Below are 19,908 nucleotides of genomic sequence, written 5' to 3'. Positions count from 1 at the left end.
GAACCCACAGTGTCATTTGTGCTCGGTGCAGACAGCCTGCAGCACCTGCCTTGTGCATGTTCCCAGTCACACCCAGTCACCTTACATCACACTGACTGGGGGCTGACAGATGCAGGCGGTGGTGGGGATTGTTTGGGATTTTAATTAGGAAGGGCGATAAACTCCGAGGGTCATAAAACTGGCACCTTGCTTGCAGGCAGGCAACATTCCTCCTCCTCTGATTTTAAGCTTATCAGTGCTTGCTGGGCAACTGACCACCATTTAACTGTGAATCTATCTTGGCGTGGTTGGGGACCCTCGCTAAAAGCGCACGCTAAACCTGGCAGGTCAATCTAACTGCTCGCTGACAGAGAGGCAATTCAGGGATGCGACGAAATAGCTGAATAGGGAAGTGCAAAGGATATTTGTCATGCATTCCCCACGGAGAAAGCTAGCTGGGTTTCAGAAGTGACCCCACGGTGCAGTGAATATGTGGAGGAGGAAAGATGCACTGTCAGAAGATGTATAGCCTACGTTAAGACTTTAGTCCCGCAAAGAAAGAATAATCACTGGGGGAAACCTTACGCACACATGCGGTTCTTTAGGAGCCAAGCACTGGGAGCACACCTCTAGCTGTATCACAAGCTGTGCTGAGCCTGCCAAAGCAATTCTGGGTTTTGCTAGGAAGCCACCTGTGACTCAACAGCCTGCAATACCAACTGGGTAACTTTGTGCATGCTCCAATAACCTTTCCATGTTCCAGAGCCCTGCTCTTCAGTTTGTCCATCAGGTACTCAAGGAAATCGGGATCATGCCTGGGGTTCTCACTAGGACATGACAATGCTTTATACAGAGGAAAATCTCAACTTGTCCTCGGTGAAAATGGTTTTAAAAAATGTAACAGATAGGTTAAAGAGCCAACATCGCTGGTCTGTCACAGGCTCAAAAAGTATACATCCTCCTCTGTCTAGCAGCTTGGATAAAAGAGCTGAGAAAACTTGCAAATCACCAAGGTACTATAAAAATGCAAAATAAAAATATACAAAACAACTGGTGTTCCACAAAGGCTTAGTACTGCAGCTGCACCAAGGCTCTCAGAGCCCAGGGGTAATGCGAAGCAGGGACTGTGGGAGCACCGACTGCTCTCCAGAGAGGCTGGCACCAGGGAAAAGGAGCGTGTACAGCACAGGCATACAGGTGCGTGGGGGAACAGAAAAGAGCTTGGCAAGGAAACGGCGACAGTGTCATGCAAGAAGTGAGAAGAGGCAATGAAAAACCCAAGAGGAAAGTCAAGAAGACATCAGAGGAGTGGAGAGGTCAGTTGGATGAGAAACAGGTAGGAAGAAGGGGTTGAAGCAAGACAGGGAATGACAGGAATGAAGAGAACTGGGAACTTGGGACTCGAGTCCTTGGAAATGACCTGAGCTTGGGGCGGAGGGATGGAGGAATGCAGCCCAGGACAAGGGCATTCAGGGTGGTATTGGGTTTGCACATCAAGGTTTTGGTAGCGGCGGGGCTACAGGAGCAGCTTCTGCAAGAAGCTTCCCCCGACAGTTTTTTTTCCAGGCAGCTCAGGCCACACCCGCTTCTGGCCAAGGCCGAGACAATCAGCGATGGTGGCAGCGCCTCTGGGATGACATATTGAAGAAGGGGGGAAAAAACCTGCTGTGGAAACCTTTTGTTGTATTTTCCTCTTCCCCTGTCCAGCTGAGGAGGGGGAATGACAGAGCGGCTTGGTGGGCACCTGGTGTTTAGCCAAGGTTAACCCACCACAAGGGTGAAGCCATGGAACGAGCAGAAGAGGTGTGTGCTGACCCAGAACTCCCACCTCACCATTGGAATGTCTGCAGCATCCATGAATGCCCCCAGTTAAGTAGGTGTCTCACTCTACCAGTGCCTGCCCTAGGGAGGGGAAAAGCTGCAACTGCTCTGGGATCTCCCCCATCTCAACAAGCACCCATTTACACACACAGCATCAAAGTTTCAGCTTACTGAGAAACCCATCGAGTGTCCGTGTGACATCTCAGGAGAGAAGAGAGCTGCCCCCCACTACCACATCATGGGCTCATGCTTCAGGAGGCTGGGAGAAGGGCTGAACAGAGTTTACACCATCAACGTGGCTTCTGCCACATCCTAATTTCCAGACACGTGGGTACAATAGCAATGGTCCTCCCTCCTTAGCTGGGCTGTGCACTAGCCTTGTCCTCGCTGCGTACGCAGATGCCATTAGCAATAACGCAACGGTGCGTGCATGACTACGTGTGACTGATCACATGGAGACACTGCTCTCATAATTCCAGCTATCGTGTCACTTCAGGATACCACACAGGACAGAAAAGACAGGTTTTGTTCACAGCTTCTCAACTTCACCCACTCACTTGGGGAAGAGGAGCAATTCTTGCATTTATTCATGCTTTTGGGGTAGAAAAGGAAGAAACCAATTTTGGGCAGACAGCTGCCTCAGCTGCCCCAGAGGAGAAAAGAGCACTGTCTGTGCAGAAAGGGAGAGTGCTATTGCCCAAAAGAAGTGGAGATTTCATTTGGTTGTGGGGAAGTAAGAGGAAAAAGGGGAGAGCACACCCAAGCTCTTCTTCCACTGCTCTGCTGTAACCTCCATTCGCTGAACGAAGCTCCAGTCCCTTCCTATAAGGTGTGTGAGGCTCGTTTTTAACAAGTGGTGTGGGTTTGTGTTTTTGGTGGCAGGGAAGGTGCTACAGAGATGTCCCCTGTACCCCAGCTCCAAGCCGGACCTGCCCTGGAGGACAATGTCCATGGAATTTGATAGCTCATGGAGACTTAACGGTGGAGCAGATCCCACCCTGTAGCCCGTGGAGGACCCCACGCTGGCAGAAGTGACTGTGCCCGAAGGAGGCTGTGACTCCCTGGAAGGGACCCACACTGGAGCAGTCGGTGGAGAACTGTGACCCCATGTGGGAAGGACTCACGTTGGAGTAGTTTGAGAAGGACTCTCCCATGAGAGGGACCCCACGCTGGAGCAGGGCAGACTGTGAGGAGCCTCCCCTGAGGAGGAAGGAGCGGCAGAGACAACATGGACTGACCACAACCCCCATTCCCTGCCCCTGTGCCGCCGGGGGGAGAAGGCAGAGAAATGGGAACAAAGCCTTTGGGCCCGGGAAGAAGGGAGGGGTGGGGGAGAGGTGCCTTTCTACGATGCAGTGCTTTTTCTCATTATCTTGCTCTGGTTTTGATTGTTAATAAAAATTAAATTGTCTCTGTGTTTTCCCCAATTTGAGTCTGTTTCTTGCCTGTGCCCATAAGTGGTGAGTGAACCCTCCCTTGTCCTTGCCTCAGCCCACCAGGTTTTTACCTTTTGTTCTTCTGATTCTCCTTCCCCATCCCATCAGAGGGGAGGAGAGACCAAGAGGCTGCGTGGTGCTTAGTTGCCGGGTTGCCTTGAAACCACAACAAGCTACCGATACACCGAAGGGGACAAGGCTCCAGTCTCAGCTTTCTTCCCCTGCCCACCACCAACACTGCCTGAAACCAGACAGCACAGCACAGGGAGGCTGCGTGCAGCAAAAATTTCCCAACCTATCTCACGAGGAGCAACTTCACGCTATATTTTCCTGGTACCTGCAAAGTCACGTGAGTGAAGATGTTCTGCGCAGTACTGGCTACAGAGCAAAGCAGGATTTAGGAGCAAATAAACTGGCGTCTTTCCTGAAACAGCCCAAAGCTAAGCTGGGGAGATGTGGAAGGCAGGCAAGGCTCACCTTGTTGGTATGGAGGATAGGGTCTTGTAGGACAGCACAACTGCTCTCAGCACAAATGAGTGGGTTAGGGGGGAGCAGTGCCACAAAACAATCTGGGGAGGCAGAAATAAACAAATGGCAGCCTTTGGTTGTGTGGCAACAGAGATGCCAACGGGACGGGCAGGAGGCAGGAACTGCGCTGAAATAGCTGGTATTGCCAGAGGATGAAGCAGACTTGCGGTAAAAATAGCACTTCCCAGTAATGTAAATCAGTGCTGCAGTATCCAGTGACAACAAACCTTCTAAAAGCAAGCGCCGTCCTTACAGTGGAGCTCATTACAAGGAGTTGCTAATGCAGTAACAATCCATGTCAAGTCTGTCTAAATTGGAATTGACCACAAAGAGGAAAAGCTAGTATTTTTCAACTGCTCTTAAAATCTGAAAGACCACTTCTTCATTCTGCTGTTGGAATTAATTCCCAGAAAGATGCCATCGCTTCTGATGAGACGCTAGACTAGGGGTGGCTTGCTAAATGCTATTTTTTAATATGGTAATATAAAAATGCCGTACAGCGCTGCTCTTCTCTATCACTGAGAAGAGATTTCACAAAGACACTGTACAAATCTTCATTTGCAAAATAAATAAATAGCATGCTAGCACTTCATGGTCATTACACCTTTCTTCTTCTTTCGTCTGAAAAACTACCAAAAAATAGGATCTTGTAAAAAAATATGAGATGCGAAGCCCTCTCTTTCTCCTCCCTAGTAAACCAGGCCATCTTAACACTAGTTGCAACCATCCATCAAAATAATTTACAAACAGTAGCACATTAGCAGAGCTGCAGAGCAGCAGTCTGCAGAGCACGGGCTGGTACTTAGCATAAAACCTACACGAGAAGAAAGACACGGCAGTACTCGCCTCCCGTTTGCACTGTAGATTTTCTCACGTCAATGTTATGACTCTGCATGTTTGTAGCTTAACACACAAACCCAAAAATATCCTGCAAGCTGGAAGACACAAAGAGAATGAGACATTAGACAGTGACTTCCGTTAAGAAATTCTGTCCAGGTTTGACCAGACATTTCAGCACAAATAGCAACAGGAGGTACGTGCTGCCCTGATGTAATTACATCCTGCTATATTCACTAACTTAGTGCTAACTGTGCTCAGACAGTCAATGAACTCAAAGATGCTAAGCTATTTTCAATAACAGAAAAAGGAGTATAATTTACTGACCTTTATCTACTTTGAAAGTTGTGGGGTTTTTTCCTTTCTAGCCCAGGCAACTGGAACTAAAAAGAGGAGAATTAGCCTGGACTCTTTTTGTTCAAGAATTAGTGGAAGATGACCACAGCTTCCCCAAATCATGGCCAAGTGCTGGACCAAGACACAGGTGATGCCAGATTCAAAAATCTTGACTTTTTAGATTGCCACAGTTTCAGGCATTTATTCATATATTAGCGTTTGACTTTCATATATGTTAAAAAATTTTGACAGTTCTTTAAATGACTGGGGATATAAAAGCAGAATAAAATCATTTAAGAGCTGACAACCTAGTGTTTCCTTCAGGAATAAGGTCCACATTGAACAGCCTGTTGATGAGTATTTTGAACACTGCTTTTGGTTTTGGGATGCAAGGAAGAGGGTACAGAAGGTCTCTCTCCTGCAACCTTTTAAGCTGTTACCTCCCACAAGCCATTTGCATGGGAATGTCTGGAAGAGAAAGTAGATTTAGTTATAACATCCTGACTTTGGAAAACTTTCAGCTTCCATTTTTCAGCTCCAAAATAGTCTTACTTAGAGAAGACAGCAAGCATCCATAACACTGCACTTCAATTAGAGGCTGGCCTGCCTTCAACAGTGAAACACAGACCACAAAACATGAAACCCAAATGCCATGGTATTTTTAACACTGTACAAAACAAACAAAAGTTAATAAATACAGCATTTGTTCCTAAGAAAAAGCCATATGGCTTAACAAAAAAGGAGTGTTCCTGATGCTAACCAAATAGTTTAGCCTGCCAAAAAATATTAAAAGGAAAAAAAAAAAAAGAAAAAAGAAAAAGACATTGGAATCAGATATCCGAAGCATCTGAAGTTTGAAAATCTGGAATCGAAATGTGCATACCCTAAGACAGGTCCCCCAGTGTAAGCACGCACAGATCTGGTTTTTAAATACTGCACAGCCAGCTGAGAATCCAAGCATGAAACTGTCCACCAGTCGCCATGTGCTCTGCCTCTCGAGAGCACCTTACCTCACTTCTCAACAATTCCTCTGAGGCTGGAGCAGCACTGGCCATCTCCAGAGGGAGCCGTTTGTCCAGCCCTGCATTGCCAGCCGGAATTAAGAGGAACATGCAGCAATAGAGATCCAGTGTTTATTTTGGATCTCTGCAACCGAGCTAAGGCAGTTGAGTTAAAGCCACATCCATGAGCAATGGATACCACAGAGGGCTGCAATACAAAAGCAAACTATCTGAAAGCTCTTGTGAGGATTTCACTCTGGACCACCATCAGGCAAACAAACCCAGAAAGTGATTGTTTGCTGGTGGCTTCTTTTTTAATATATGCATTTTATGCAGACTCACAAATAAACAAGAAAGTTTTATGGAAAAATAGGGTAAACAGCTATTTGTCAAATGTTTTTCCTCATACGTATGTTTTTTAAACTTCCAGCAGTGGCAGGGTGTCAGGCATTTGGACCACGCTTAGCACATCCACCCAAAAACCCAGTATTTGTTAGAACATGTCTGTCAAAGGAGAGTCAAGGGGAAAGTACAAGACACAGTACACGGGGCTGGGGCTGGTGGATAGTCCAGGATCACGGATCTGGCCTCTGGCTACTTTAAGCAGCTATGCCTAAACTTTAGTCTGTAAGAGTCCACAAACTGCTAACCCTTGAACAGCTACAAAACATTTCTAACACTCTACAACTTCTGCTGCAGAAAGAAGCCCAGCAGATCTGAACAGCCTCAAACACCCTAAGTCTGTGCAGCAGGTATGAAAATACTTCTGTGGATCAGAGGAAAGACTTGAATCACAATTCCCACCAGTGTCCTTCCTGCGAAGAATGGATGCTGTCCAGACTGCAAAGCTCAGGTCTGCTCAGAGACGTGGTATGAACATTTACACAACAGTGTCAGCTCAACGTCAATGGCGCAGAGCACACCGAAGTTACACCACCCTTCAGCATCTCACTCAGGAAGTTGTCCTTGAGTATGTGTCCCTGTCTCTCACCTCCTGCTCAAGGCGTTACAATCAATGGGGCTGTAGGCACAGCCGCTGGCTAATGCTGCTCTAGACGCTCTCCTGCTGCCCATTTGTATCAGCAATAGTGTGGCCAGCAGGAGCAGGGCAGGATTGTGCCCCTGGACTCGGCACTGGTGAGGCCGCACCTTGAATCCTGGGGTCAGTTTTGGGCCCCTCCCCACAAGAAGGACATTGAGGGGCTGGAGCAGGTCCAGAGAAGGGCAACGAAGCTGGGGAAGGGTCTGGAGCACAGGGCTGACGAGGAGCGGCTGAGGGAGCTGGGGGGGTTCAGTCTGGAGAAGAGGAGGCTGAGAGGAGACCTCATCACTCTCTACAGCTGCCTGAAAGGAGGGTGCAGTGAGGGGGGTGCTGGGCTCTGCTCTAGAGTAACAAGTGATGGGACAAGAGGAAACGGCCTCAAGTTGCACCAGGGGAGGTTTAGGCTGGATATTAGAAAAAATTTCTTCACTGCAAGAGTGATGAGGCATTGGAACAGGCTGCCCAGGGCAGTGGTGGAGTCACCATCCCTGGAGGGGGTCAAGAAACGTGTGGATGTGGTGCTTGGGGACATGGGTTAGTGGGTTGGGTGGTGCTGGGTTGATGGGTGGAGTTGATGATCCTTGAGATCTTTTCCAACCTTAATGGTTCTATGATCTACTCTGCAGCTGCTTGGCAGAGTCATCTTGACAGCCCCGGGGCCCCACACCACCCACTGAAAGGCAGGCATGGTCCCCACGCCCCTCTGCCACGCAGCTGGCTGGCAGCAGATCCCAGGTAGCAGCACACCTTCCCGTGGCTTGCCTCCCTGCAGGGTGACCTGGCCCCCCACACCCCAGCTGCTGCAGCCTGCCCGCTGCCAGGAGGGACACCGCTGCTATGCCCCGCAGGGCCAGTGCTAAGATGGCCAAATAATGTCCCTGTGCAACACCATTCAGTCTGCTTCCTTCTGTAGTTCTAAATAACTTCGGACACATTAAATTTGAAAGGTAATAAAAACACAGGAGGGAATAGAGCTTTGCTTCAGCCCAGTTGTGTATCCCAAGGCTCAAATCATAATCCTTTTAAATCTGCCTTTCTTCCTGCCCGAGACAACAAAGAAATCACCAGACTCTTCATCCAATTTAACTTCAGGTAATCGAAGCACATTTTCCCCTTCATCTTCATATAGTAACCAGTACGTAGCCTGAGTGCGCTTTTGGTATTCCAGCTCAATAACTGCAATTATCACTTTGGTCAACGTACACAAGGTAACGTACACAAGATACCAGTGCTAGTGCTTACCTTGTTATAGAGACTAGCATTCAGTGGTTTTCTCCAAAGCCAGCACCCCAGAGGACAAAATCTAATGATATTACAGTCATTACTTTTCCTGAATTAATCACGCCCTTCAGCTAGTAAAACGCTTCTCACATCCTGAGAAAACACCGGAGAAACGAGCAGGTAAAGTCCTACCTTCCAGTCAGCGTATTGCCTGGAGATAAGCTAGATTTTTACAAGAAACAAAGCTCACATTCTTCCCAAAAATGCTTTACCGTTACAAGGAAAAAACCCTTTGCAAGCTCTGTGTGAAGGTACGTCAGGTCCTGAGTCTTCACTGCAATGCCAGGTTTCCCCTTTCCTTTTACACGCAGGTGCACGAGTGAAGTTCATGGTGAGAGCGATGCACCACACACCTGGGCTGTTTCTCACAGCAAAGCCCAGGAGGAAGGCTGTGCTTTGTCAGAAGGTGCCACCGTGAATAACACTTTCTGAGCCACTTCCCACGTGCAACATCACCGCTGACCCACAGAGAGGGGGGAGCACTTTAAAGCCCTGCTGTGGACAGAACTGAGTGCTGTGGGGAGGCAACAAGAGCCTCACAAATCTCAATCCAAACCCAAATCTCATCTGACTTCCATTCCTATTTCTAATCCCAATCAGTCCTACTGCACTGAGGGAGACAATTCTGCAACCCCTTCAGCAGGTAACTTCTCCCACTTACACAACTGGCTGCAGTGAACTCTGGCAAAACAATACAAGTCCTGGAATTTCAAGAATTGAGGCACTTTTGTTCCAAAATTTGTTATGTAACAGAAGAAAAAAAGACATTTTTAGAAAACTTTCATCTCTCAGGTACCTTCATGATAAGCTCAACTCTAACCTTTTGGGACTTGCCAAGAATCTGACCTTAACTAGGCAAAATACCTTGCATGACACGTCCTTCCCAACAGAAAACGGAGTGCCCAAACTTACCGGAATGTTTTTGCAACAGAAGTACAGTAAATTTGCTCTTGTATTTCAAATTTTCAGGCCACAGAGAAAAAAACCAACAGAAGAGAGCACTGATTAGACATGCCAGCAGTGCTTTATTCCTATTACTGTAAACAAGGCTTGAACGGTTTGTAAAAGAACAATGCTTTTGTTTTGAAGTTACTTGCTTTGAATTTACTTTTTGAACTGAAGGGATGAGGTGCCAGGGGAAGAGAAATGAGAAAGCAGTTCAATATATGCAAGAGCGGTAGCTGTGTCACAGTCTGGACGATGCTTAAGGGCAGTCGATACTTCTGCTCACACTGTCAGAAGTGCTCGGAGGGTGAAGGAAGGAAGGTCTCCTACTCCATCCTGGGTTCTTCCACATGCCTCTTCCTTCAGTTCCTGAAATTCTCAGATGTGTTGAGTGCACAGAGCACAAAGAACTGTCTTTGGAGCCTCATATTGTGCTGCTGCAGGCCTTGAGCGAGCAGCTCTGGGGAGACACAGCAGGCAAGCATGGAGGCGAAGGTGGTGCTGACCCCAGCACAGCCGCCCACCAGCCACGTGTCCACAGAGAGTCCAGCAGAAAGTACAGGTCCTTCAGCCTGGAGCAGTGATCACAGGTCTGTTGTAACTGAAAAGAGGGTGAGGAGAACAGGAGAGAAGCTGTTTGCTTCCTGGGATCAGAACAAAACGGTTTAATCTCTCTGTTCACATGCTGACAGGTCTCTGCCCTCATCCGAGTGCACCCAAGAGAAACCAAGCCTGTTTGTGATGTAACACTTCAAAGGGAGAAGAAACCACAAATCTACTGAGGAGTAGAGACCACTTCCTTCAACCTCTTAACTTTAAACCAGACTGATTCAGGAAGGGAATCTGATGTTCCTGGTATCTACTAGAACGACAAATGAAAAGCTGAAGAGAGAAGAGAAGCTGTAAGCGGTAAGCCTTACAGTCATACCAAAACCTGGTCCGTCCAGTCATTGAAAATTGTTTACTGACTACTCCCCAAACGCCTGCAAACCTGGATGTGTATGCGAAGTCCAAAAAGGAGAAACCCCAGACTATTTTATGTAAAGGCCACCATAAAAAGCAACAGTAACCAGCTGATCAGTGCCACAGCAGTGGAAGAAGAAATGTCACCAAAGCGAAACAATGAAACAAGCAAAACTTCCCCAGAAAACAGCACCAGTGCTGGCTGGAGCCTCAGGAGCAATGACAATTCTTTTTGAAGACCCACAGAGAAAACTAAAGATCTGAGTAGAAAGAAAGCACATTTAGGAAGATAAACAAATACAATAACGGAACTACAGTGAATTATAAGAATAGTTTAAAATAGGCAATTTGTAAGGACACTGCCAGTTTTGATTAACTTAGTCTGATAGGAAAGGCAGTGAAACTACGGAATGGCCTATACAACATGAAGCACAAACCACTTTTAAGTAGTGCTAATAGTTTTGCATTTACCCAGTGTATTTCTGGCTCACACTTACAACCCTGATTTCTCCATTTGCCAGGGTCCCAGATTTGCATTTTAGTTTCTAATTATTCTCTTGGAAACCACTTTCTCTTTTATAAATTAGTCCCTTATGATTGCCTATACAATGTTTTCTGTAATAAAAAACTGCTTCTCGGTTGGGTCAGATGATATGAACCCGCAAAGCCATTCTGCCTTTTTTAAAAACAAAAACCCAAACAACTAAACGCCCCCCACTTCCTGTACCCTCTTCCACCTTCTTTATTTTGACTGTTTAATCTATAAACCAGCTGCTGTTTTAAGAATAAGAGTAGACAAGAGCAGACACTGTTATATCAGCATCTGAAGGCTACAACTCCAAAGCCTGAGAGAAACAGTTCTCCCTCTTCAGCAGCTTCCTTGGTGTTAGTCCCAGACTGGACACAATGCACTAACTCAGGTCACCGTAGTGCTGGCAAGTGTCTGGCATACCAGAAAAGGAAATCTCTCATGTAGGCATCCATTATCCCTACTCCTACTTCTTTGATTTTGCTCTCATCTATGCAATTTCTGTCAGGGAGAAGGAGCTGGGAAAAATCCCACAAAATCAATATTGCCATCAACCTCTTTTAACTTTCCTTCTTTTTAAGTCCTTTTCCAGTTAATTTCTCTTTCTCCTTTACAGAACCTCCCTAAGGAAGCACAGATGATACACAACGAAGTTGCTCTAACAGATGTTGACTGTATCTAACATCTCTTTTCAATGGAACTAAATTTATTTAGTTAAGAAGCTAATGCATAGTTAGTGCCTGAGCAGAAACATCCACAACTCTTGCTACTTCTCTCTAGCTTAGGGTTTTCATTTCTTTTAAGCAGCAGCACTCCAAAGGAAGCAACTCACTGGAGCTGTTTTAACCTATTCACTGTTCAAAAATCCCCTCAGGCTAAAAAATCCCAAGAAACCACAGCAGTGGTTTTTTAGCATTTTTAGAGCACTTCCCCAATCTCCTTACATCTAAAATCTCACCAGAGGAGGTGGCCAAACGTTGGCTAATCAGTCCTGAATAAAGCCACGTACATCTGTTCATCACAGCACCTGGCTAATCCAATACAGGCAGAAAAATCTAGCAGCTCACATTAATCTTCACAGAGTTTGAATAAACCCAGGATTTGTGTCTGCAACAAACACCGTCCTCAGAAGTCAAAAGCTGTTCTTAAAAAATGATATAAAGAGCTGCAAAAAGGAAAAAACTACAGAGCAGTACTAAATAAAAGCACCCCACAAACAAATTTTATCTCCCCAAGAAATACTGTCTTCTAGTATTTTTAGTATTACTTATAGGGGAAAAGAGGAAATAATATCTCCAGATATACATTTAATAGAATTTCTTTCTCTCATACCTCTTTACACTGCACTTATTTCACTGGATATTTTTCAGATAAATACCTGCTTGTAACTAGCTCCAGCTGCAGTGCACCTCGTACAACGCTTCTGAATGGAAAAGTATTCGTAAAATTCACAACTCTTGGCTCCAGCAGCTTCTGAGGCACTAAAAGACAACTGTTTCTCCTTCAGTGACTTGTTGGTTTTAAAATATGATAATCACAGTGACTGACCCAGCACTGCGACAGGAGGGGTTAAATTAATATTTTCTTTATTTTGTCACACAATAATCAGATTGAATGCAATACGGAGATTTTCCTCAGTCAGCCTTTTCAGGACAGATTTCTAAAGACAGGCTCGTATCAAGGCATAAGCAGAGTAACTGTGCTGGCTGTCTCTGGGTGGCCCAGTTGAGCCTTTGACCCAATGTCAGCCAAACGCGACAGTCAAAGATGTGCAGAAAGAAGGCTCCGTTCGAGCAGTCTGAAAGCTGGCCGCAGGCTAGAAGAGAGACCTGGGAAACAGCTCACAGAGGGCCAACACAGCCCGTCCCTGGTTCTGGGCAGGGACCCTGCAGCTGCGCATGTGGCCCTCAGCCGGGCGTGCAGGTGCTGCCTCGTGCCCAGCGTGCAGCCAGGGGATGGTGCACACCAGAAGCTCCACCATTGCTGCAAGAGCACCTTGCTTGCTGGACCCACGTGCTTCCAGTCTAACCCTTGATGGCTTGAAGAGCCAGCCCAGCTCAGTCCTACTGCCAGATCTCTTTCTTGGTCTTGCAGAGCAGAGCAGGGCAGCAGACAGGAGTGCAATACAACAGACTGCTCCGGAGCAAACCCACCTCTGCGCAGTCCCAGGGTTAACACATCTTTGGGTAGGACAGCACACCTACAGCTTTGTCATAGATGTACAGACGAACACCCTCCGCTCTCGTCCTCTGGTGGCGGGAGGCCTGATGGGGTTATGATGAGCACATAATAACAGCAGTGCCTGCGTGAGCCCGTGCCCCCCCACAGAGATACGGTTTTCCCCACCCTTGCGCAAAAGCACACATTTCCCCCCTGCAGGAGCTCCACAAAAGCTGCTGTCCCCATAAGGATGCAATTCTCCCAATGACCTGACCAGCAGGTCCCCACCTCTGCGTGCAGCAGCCAGATCCAGAGCCAACCTTCCCGCCATCTCCACTGTCACACGTTGAACACTCCCTTTTCTCATGACTGCAGTTTATTAGAAGGGGAAAGCAACTGGGAGGCAAGTATCTTAGAAGGAGCGGGGACATAAAGATAAATGCCAGAGAAGTTCTTGTCTGTATGGTTTTTGTAACAAGCAAAAGCAGTTAGTAATATGAGGATCCCAACTGTAGCAGAGTCAGCATCTCTGCCTCCTGGAAGATGGTGGGGGGTTTTTTTTTTGCTGTCAAGATCTTGAAATATTTTACCACATAATATAAAAAGTTTACAAGTGATGAGCAATCTGTTAACCTCATAATGCCTTTTTTTCCCATGTAACAGGATACCTCCTATATTCCAAAGCTCTTACATTTTGAGGTTGCTTTCCGCCTTTTCCTAACCGACGCAAACATGATCACACTCATGATTTTAATCCATCCCAATAACAATTAATGTCATTAAATTAGTCTTTTACTAGTTGACTGGACGGAACTGATGTAGTTCTTGAACTGAATGGAGATTAAGTGATTCTTTCCTTGATAGGTATTAACACAATTCATTTAAAAAGCACTTCGGTCAAGGTTAGTACCATAATTAATAGAACTATGACTTTGCTATTTAGGTTTGCAACTATTCAAAAGTACTTGAACACTTGAACAGAATTCTAGGTTTCTATAAAGTATTTATTCCAAAAGCAATCAGGTGAGTTGTCAAAGAGCACATCATGAAAATTTCTGTTCCTTGGAATGGCTTAGTTCTGTTTACTTAATCATGGAAAATTTACACTCTTATCGGCCCACCAGGACATGCTACACTATCTTCCCTCCATGAAAGCTGTTACTCAGCACCCATCTCCCTTCTGCTTTTATTGTTTCCATCTCATTCCAACTTCTCCTTTGGCCTCTGCTTTGTAGGAGGAAACTACAGGACCTAGTAGTGATATTTCTACAAAAAGAAGGAAAATGAGAGAAATAAGGAGAAAATAAGATATAAATAAAAATAAGAAGTGAGGAGCTCTATCCAGCAGAATAGAAATATCAGAGAAATAGAAATATGGAAGACTCATTCTCAGGAGCACTACAACGCACAGAACTGATTCCTTCACTCCAGTCATGTCCAGTCACAATAAACGTAACTGACTCAGGGCAGATGTCCTCTGGACATTCACCTCAGACACTGAGCACATTCTCAGCAGGGGACTTTTCAGGCAGTAACAGACTGAAATACAGAGGCAAGATGATGGGAGCCTTTTCACAACAGACTCCCAAAGGGTATCCCTGCCTGCCACCACAGCCACCTGTCCCATTTACCTCTGGTCTCGAAGCTTGTTTATCAGGAAATGACTGCTACCTCAAGCATGAGATGTCCTCAACTTCTTATTTAAACAGAAAGGGGTGATTGGTGTGGGCAGGCTCTGGGGTTATCTGTTTGCCGCCTTTTTTTCAGAAACAATACAACGTCTGAGGAGTCTGGCAGGATATCCTGATCAGACATGGCCACATATTCTTATTAACCTTATTCTCCATTTCTAGTTTGTCAGTTTACATTTAAGGAAAGGAATTATTTGCTAAAGTAGAAATAGACTTATCAGGTGCTGTGTTGCATTTGACCCCAATTCAGAGACAGACGCATGTCGCTGCTCTTCTCAGCTAGCTGTGAGGACCTCCAAACAACCCCTTCTCTGGCAGAAGTAAAGACTGTGATGTTTATCAGGGACACGGGCTCCACTCATGCACCACAGGTGACAGAACCACCTGTGGCTTAAGAACTTACCACCTCCAATTAGGGTGTGATAATTGTCCAAAACGTCACTAAACAGAACAGCTTAGTTCTCATGGCTCTCCCCAGTAAACTTAAAGCCACAAAGACACTTGAAACTCATCTGGTTTACTTTGCTGCTGAGGCTTGCGAAGACCATATCTGGCAGGCAGCTGATGGGCAAAGGATCACCAGTGCCATTGCTGCTGATAGCGTAACCATCCACATGCTTGTTATTATAACTGCACAGAGCAGTGGGCATCAACTAGCCCCCGTGTGGTAAGTACCCATGCGAGTTCACCAGCTCTGTCCCATGAGTTAGCCTGGCTGCACTGTTACACGCTCCCTTCCGTGCTTCCAGGACTGGGGTCTCTCCTCTCACGCGCCTTTAGAGAAGCAGGCACAGGAAGGGAAGTTCAGATGAACTATTTCCAACAGCTCCTTCAAGAGAAGGCAAGACACTAGCAGAAGTCGCTCTCACAGTAGGAACAGCCTGGTGATGCTTAGAGACCATCAAGTCAACTCACGATTGCATGGTGCTAGAAAGTATACGTGGTAGCTGCAACATCTATAAAACTGCAATACAACCTGAAAAAATGAAAGAATACTAACTTGTGCATTTGCATGAACATACGCCAGCTGCAGTAAAGCAGCGTAAACTGTATGGTCTCTTTGGTCCCCAGACGCATCAATGTCCAATGCCACCACAGTACTGCTTTCAAGAGTAGGAGCAGAATGGGCAATGCATTTGGGAAAACCTGTGGGCACAGCCCATAAGGAGGGTGGCTATTGCTGGACCTGGTTCTGTTTGACGGCAAGGGAACAAGAGCTTTTATGCTACTTCCTCTTGACTAAACACAGCACTCTCTTGCCGAGCAGTTTTAGATGAGAATTCTGCAATCCCATGCTTAATGCTTTATAAAGTATTGTTGTGAAGCACAAAGGGGGTTTTTTCTCCTTTTGCTAAATAGCATATACAGGAAATTGGAAAACTGAAGCTCAGATCCTCAGAGAGGAGCTAAGGAAAAGCAAACCACTATCTGATAGCAGCTATCAGCATGTGGCATTATGACATTATGATTCACAGACAAAAAACATAAAGAGAAAAGTCAAACCAGAGCATAAAGACAGTCTAGTAGGTAAATTGCCTTCTGGATATCACAGGTACAGAATTTACCAAGGCAGCGTTTGCACGCAAAATACCCCAATATTTTGGAAGTAAATCCTGACTCACTCTGTACCAAAGGGGCTCCAAATCAAAAAATGCCTTACGCATCAAAGCAAGTTTCTGAACATCCCCTCAACAACATTTCAAGCTAGCAAAGAACTTAGAGTAGCTAGTAGAGGTGTCTCCAAGCCAAACATGTAAAAGGAACAATGTCAACAGACAAAGGACAGACTTGCTTTGGTTTTGGGGGTGGTGGGGAGTGGTTATTAGTTTTGATCAAAGTAAAAATTCTCCCAGCAAGTTTAAAAGCAAAGAGAAGTCATTTCAAAACAATGAAAGAGAAGACAGTTAGAGTCACAAATGATCAGAGTACTCTGTGAACTGAATTTGCCGCTATGCTGTTTCTATAGACCAGCGCACTGATGCACATCACAGTGAACACGTTCTCTCTTAAAAAGCTTTATGAACTGCATTTGCAATTTGGAAATATTAGTGTTATGATTGAGATATCCAGTAAACAGTATGAAAAGATAATCTATTTAACACCCCAACAGTGGGCACAAGATTAAAGTTTTCTGTCCCACAGTTGTTTACAGGGGGTTTCCCAGTCATTTGAGCTTTTTTAAACATCAGTTACAAGATTTTACACATTAAAAAAACCCCTGGTATCATTTGCTATATACATAATAATGTATTTCGGAAAAGTGATGAGTAGATATGTGAGAAAAAGTGATGAGTTAATATGTGAGTTACGCTGGCAGAGTTAGTTGCTGCAGGTTCAAAATATTTTCTTCCTTCTCTTACTTTTGATATGCAAGATCTCTTTAGTTAATTTCTAATTACCAGCATAGCACAGCTTGAGTTGAACTACAATATGTTGCTAATGGCAACAGCAGTATTTTTACATGTTTATTTTACTAAAAGGTGTTTCACCTCGGAACTGTCAAGCTGGGCTCAGAGAATGGGTGAGACCTCAGAGGTGTAATGGAGCTTCAGCAGTGCTGCAGCAGCTCCTGCTGCCACTGAATCCTCTGGCAGCTGCTGTATTTTCAGGTACAATTCAGAAAGATGACACGGCTCTGCCTAGAAAAGTATTCCCAGGCGGCACAAAGATTCACCTACACGCACACGCACACACTTACTAGTTTTACGTAAGACAAACACCGTACCTCATTCCTTCTGTAGACCTGTTCTCGTAGTTACGGTAGAGCTGGGGAACGCCTAACATGGCCTCGGTGAACACTGCAAGGAAGCCCAGCGTTTCCACAAAGAGAGATGAGTCGAGCCAGAGGTAAGTGATGTAACCGGTCACACCAGTGAAGGTCAGGACACACTGCACGTAGTCTGTAAACTTGCTCCAATGCCAAAAATAGTTCAAGTCAAAATCTGCAACAGAACAGGAATAGAAAAAGAGTAAAATATGTTTTCCCAACCAGACTCAAAGTTAATCAGGGTGGAACTGAGAACTGAGAAGCGTGAGGGAGCCACTGTCAGTCTTTGGGGGTAGGGGAAGGTAGAAAATGAGGGAAATGGTTAAAAAAAAAAAAATCAACCAACCAACCAAAAACCCAAAACCCCACCAGACTCAAAAATAACAAGAAAAATAAAAAACAGGAGTCTTAATTTGGAAAACATTTTTGGTGGTTGTGTTCAATGAAGAAACAATAAAACAAAGACTTGCAAACTACCCAGATATTTACAAAGATGACTTTTAAAGAGAAAGCATTGACCTTCAGATACCAAACATGAAGAACTCTGGCTACGACTTTAGCAGAGGTGGCATAGGAAGTGTTCCACAAAAAACTTCACAGCACTAAGTACAGGCTCTAAGCACATCAAAGCAAGTGCTCTCTCTCTTAGGTCATTATCTCTGCCTTCAAATTGCCTCCATCCAAGCTGCTCAGAAGATCACCTGGAGTCCACAGCTCTGTTCCCTGGTGCAGTGCAGCTGCCCGCGGTGAAGGGCAAGCTGCCACGTGCAGCCGGTACAGCTTTACTGAGAGAGGTGCAGCACTGTGACAAGAATGCCCCCTGCAACAAGGCCTCCCACAGACGTCACCACTTTCCACTCAAGGGCAAAATGTGCTTTGCTCTTGCCTTTGCCAGTAGCAATGAGTGCAGGGTGCACACCCATTTCTCCATCCATCAGAACAAAACACCATACCACAAAGCACAGTATCCAAACCAACTGTGCCATTTGCTCGGCACGTTAACAGCATGCCACTAGAAGAGATGTAGCCATCTTGTTGATGAATAATAAAATATACAAATATTGACTGCATAGCAAAATAACAACATGGTTTTGAATAATAAGACCTCTGAAATCACTGTTCGTTAGCAGGTGCTGTTCGTGCCTACCTCAGGCCACTACTCAAGGTGATGAACCATCATTCTAACACGGTTATTACAACCAGCCCAAATACGTGCAACACACCAGCACATCACTAGAAGATTTCTGTCGCTGCCTCCTCAGCAGAAGTACAGAATGCTACAGTTAACTCAGGCAAGGAATGCCTTGACCTTTGCTGACTAACGCTAACAAGGAATTCAGTGAAATGGGAATAAATCTCTACAGGCACTTCGCTGCTTAGGGATGCATGCACACGCCAAATAGTAGTTTCATTTTCTGCATCTTTTCACACTCTCATATCAGCATCAGTCTGGCCCTCATTAACTAGTCTCCCCTTTTTAATACTTGGCAAACCCATGCCTCAAGACAGCTACTGACTGCACCCAGCTGAATCATTTGACTTTGCTACACAAAGAGGGAGGCAAAACCGGCCAGGAGCCATACCCAATCTGCAGCATTGTCAGCCGTCACTCAGAACTGAATTAAATAATCTGTGGCAAAGCCACTGTCAATGTAACGCTGACCTTCAGTATTTTATGGCAGTGACTACTCAGCCTCAGAATTCAGGGACAGAAAACTAAAGAAAGGGTAGAGCTAGTGCTGGCACAGCTCACACAGCATGTGAGCATCAGACATTTCTGGAGCTTTGTGAAGGCTTTCCCTTCTGGAGATGATGAACAGTTAACCAGAATAAAGCAGAAAAAAAAAAAAAAAGGCACAAGACAACCACAATGGCAGTAAAAACATTATCCATTTTAATTTAGCTCTATTGCATTTTCTGGAGAGATGTAGAGACAACAAGAACCTCTGACAAGGGAGAAGGAATAAGAGACACCCAGAACTCCCACTCCTTTCACTTTGCCTGGCCTACATCTGCATAGCAAGAGGCATAACACAGTAAATTCACACTAATTTTGCCAGTTTCATAAGCAATACCAAGTAAATGACCTGACACAATGTAACAAATCTGACACTATGCATCTCTTATATTAGCAAGAGATGCTCTGTGGGACAGAGACATTTGGGCTTACAATGAGGACATAATAATGAACAGCAGAAGAAAAGAGGATGAAGAGAACGATAAAGTTGTTGAAGTTACAGGCCATTTAAAACAGCAATCTCCATTCTGGAAAAGGAGATCTACGGATGGCTTTTGAGTAAGACATAACTGCTGCTTTTATCAGATTACTTCTTTAAATCCATGAATCTGAGATGCTCACACATAGCCTTCAGTTTCTTCGCAGACAGCTAAAGCACCGCCTTTCAACCCTTAAAAAGGCAAGTGCTTCATTTTAATTCAGAGCTCTCAACATTCAAACATGCTGGGTGGAAAACTTGCATTTACTTTCCAGCAAGAGTCACTCAACTTTGATACAGTGTTAACAGATAGTGTCTCAGATCCAGACCTGGAAACTAGCAACTGGCAGCGGCCATAGGCAAGAACACATGAAGC

General features: G+C 45.4%; 1 protein-coding gene across 1 annotated transcript in view; it reads right to left on the bottom strand.

The window, feature by feature from the left end:
• Nucleotides 1–19,908, bottom strand: part of LOC104468880 — a 25,413-nt gene that overhangs the window by 1,601 nt on the left and 3,904 nt on the right. The window contains exon 3 of the mRNA XM_010083156.1: nucleotides 17,275–17,542. Within this exon, the coding sequence (XP_010081458.1) occupies nucleotides 17,275–17,542 (268 nt within the window). The remainder of the gene's footprint in view (nucleotides 1–17,274; nucleotides 17,543–19,908) is intronic.

The sequence above is a fragment of the Pterocles gutturalis genome, unplaced genomic scaffold (genome assembly GCF_000699245.1).
Source record: "Pterocles gutturalis isolate BGI_N339 unplaced genomic scaffold, ASM69924v1 scaffold19345, whole genome shotgun sequence".
Classification (NCBI taxonomy): domain Eukaryota; kingdom Metazoa; phylum Chordata; class Aves; order Pterocliformes; family Pteroclidae; genus Pterocles; species Pterocles gutturalis.
Note: the sequence above shows the minus strand (reverse complement) of the source record. Positions and strands in the feature narration are given on the sequence as shown.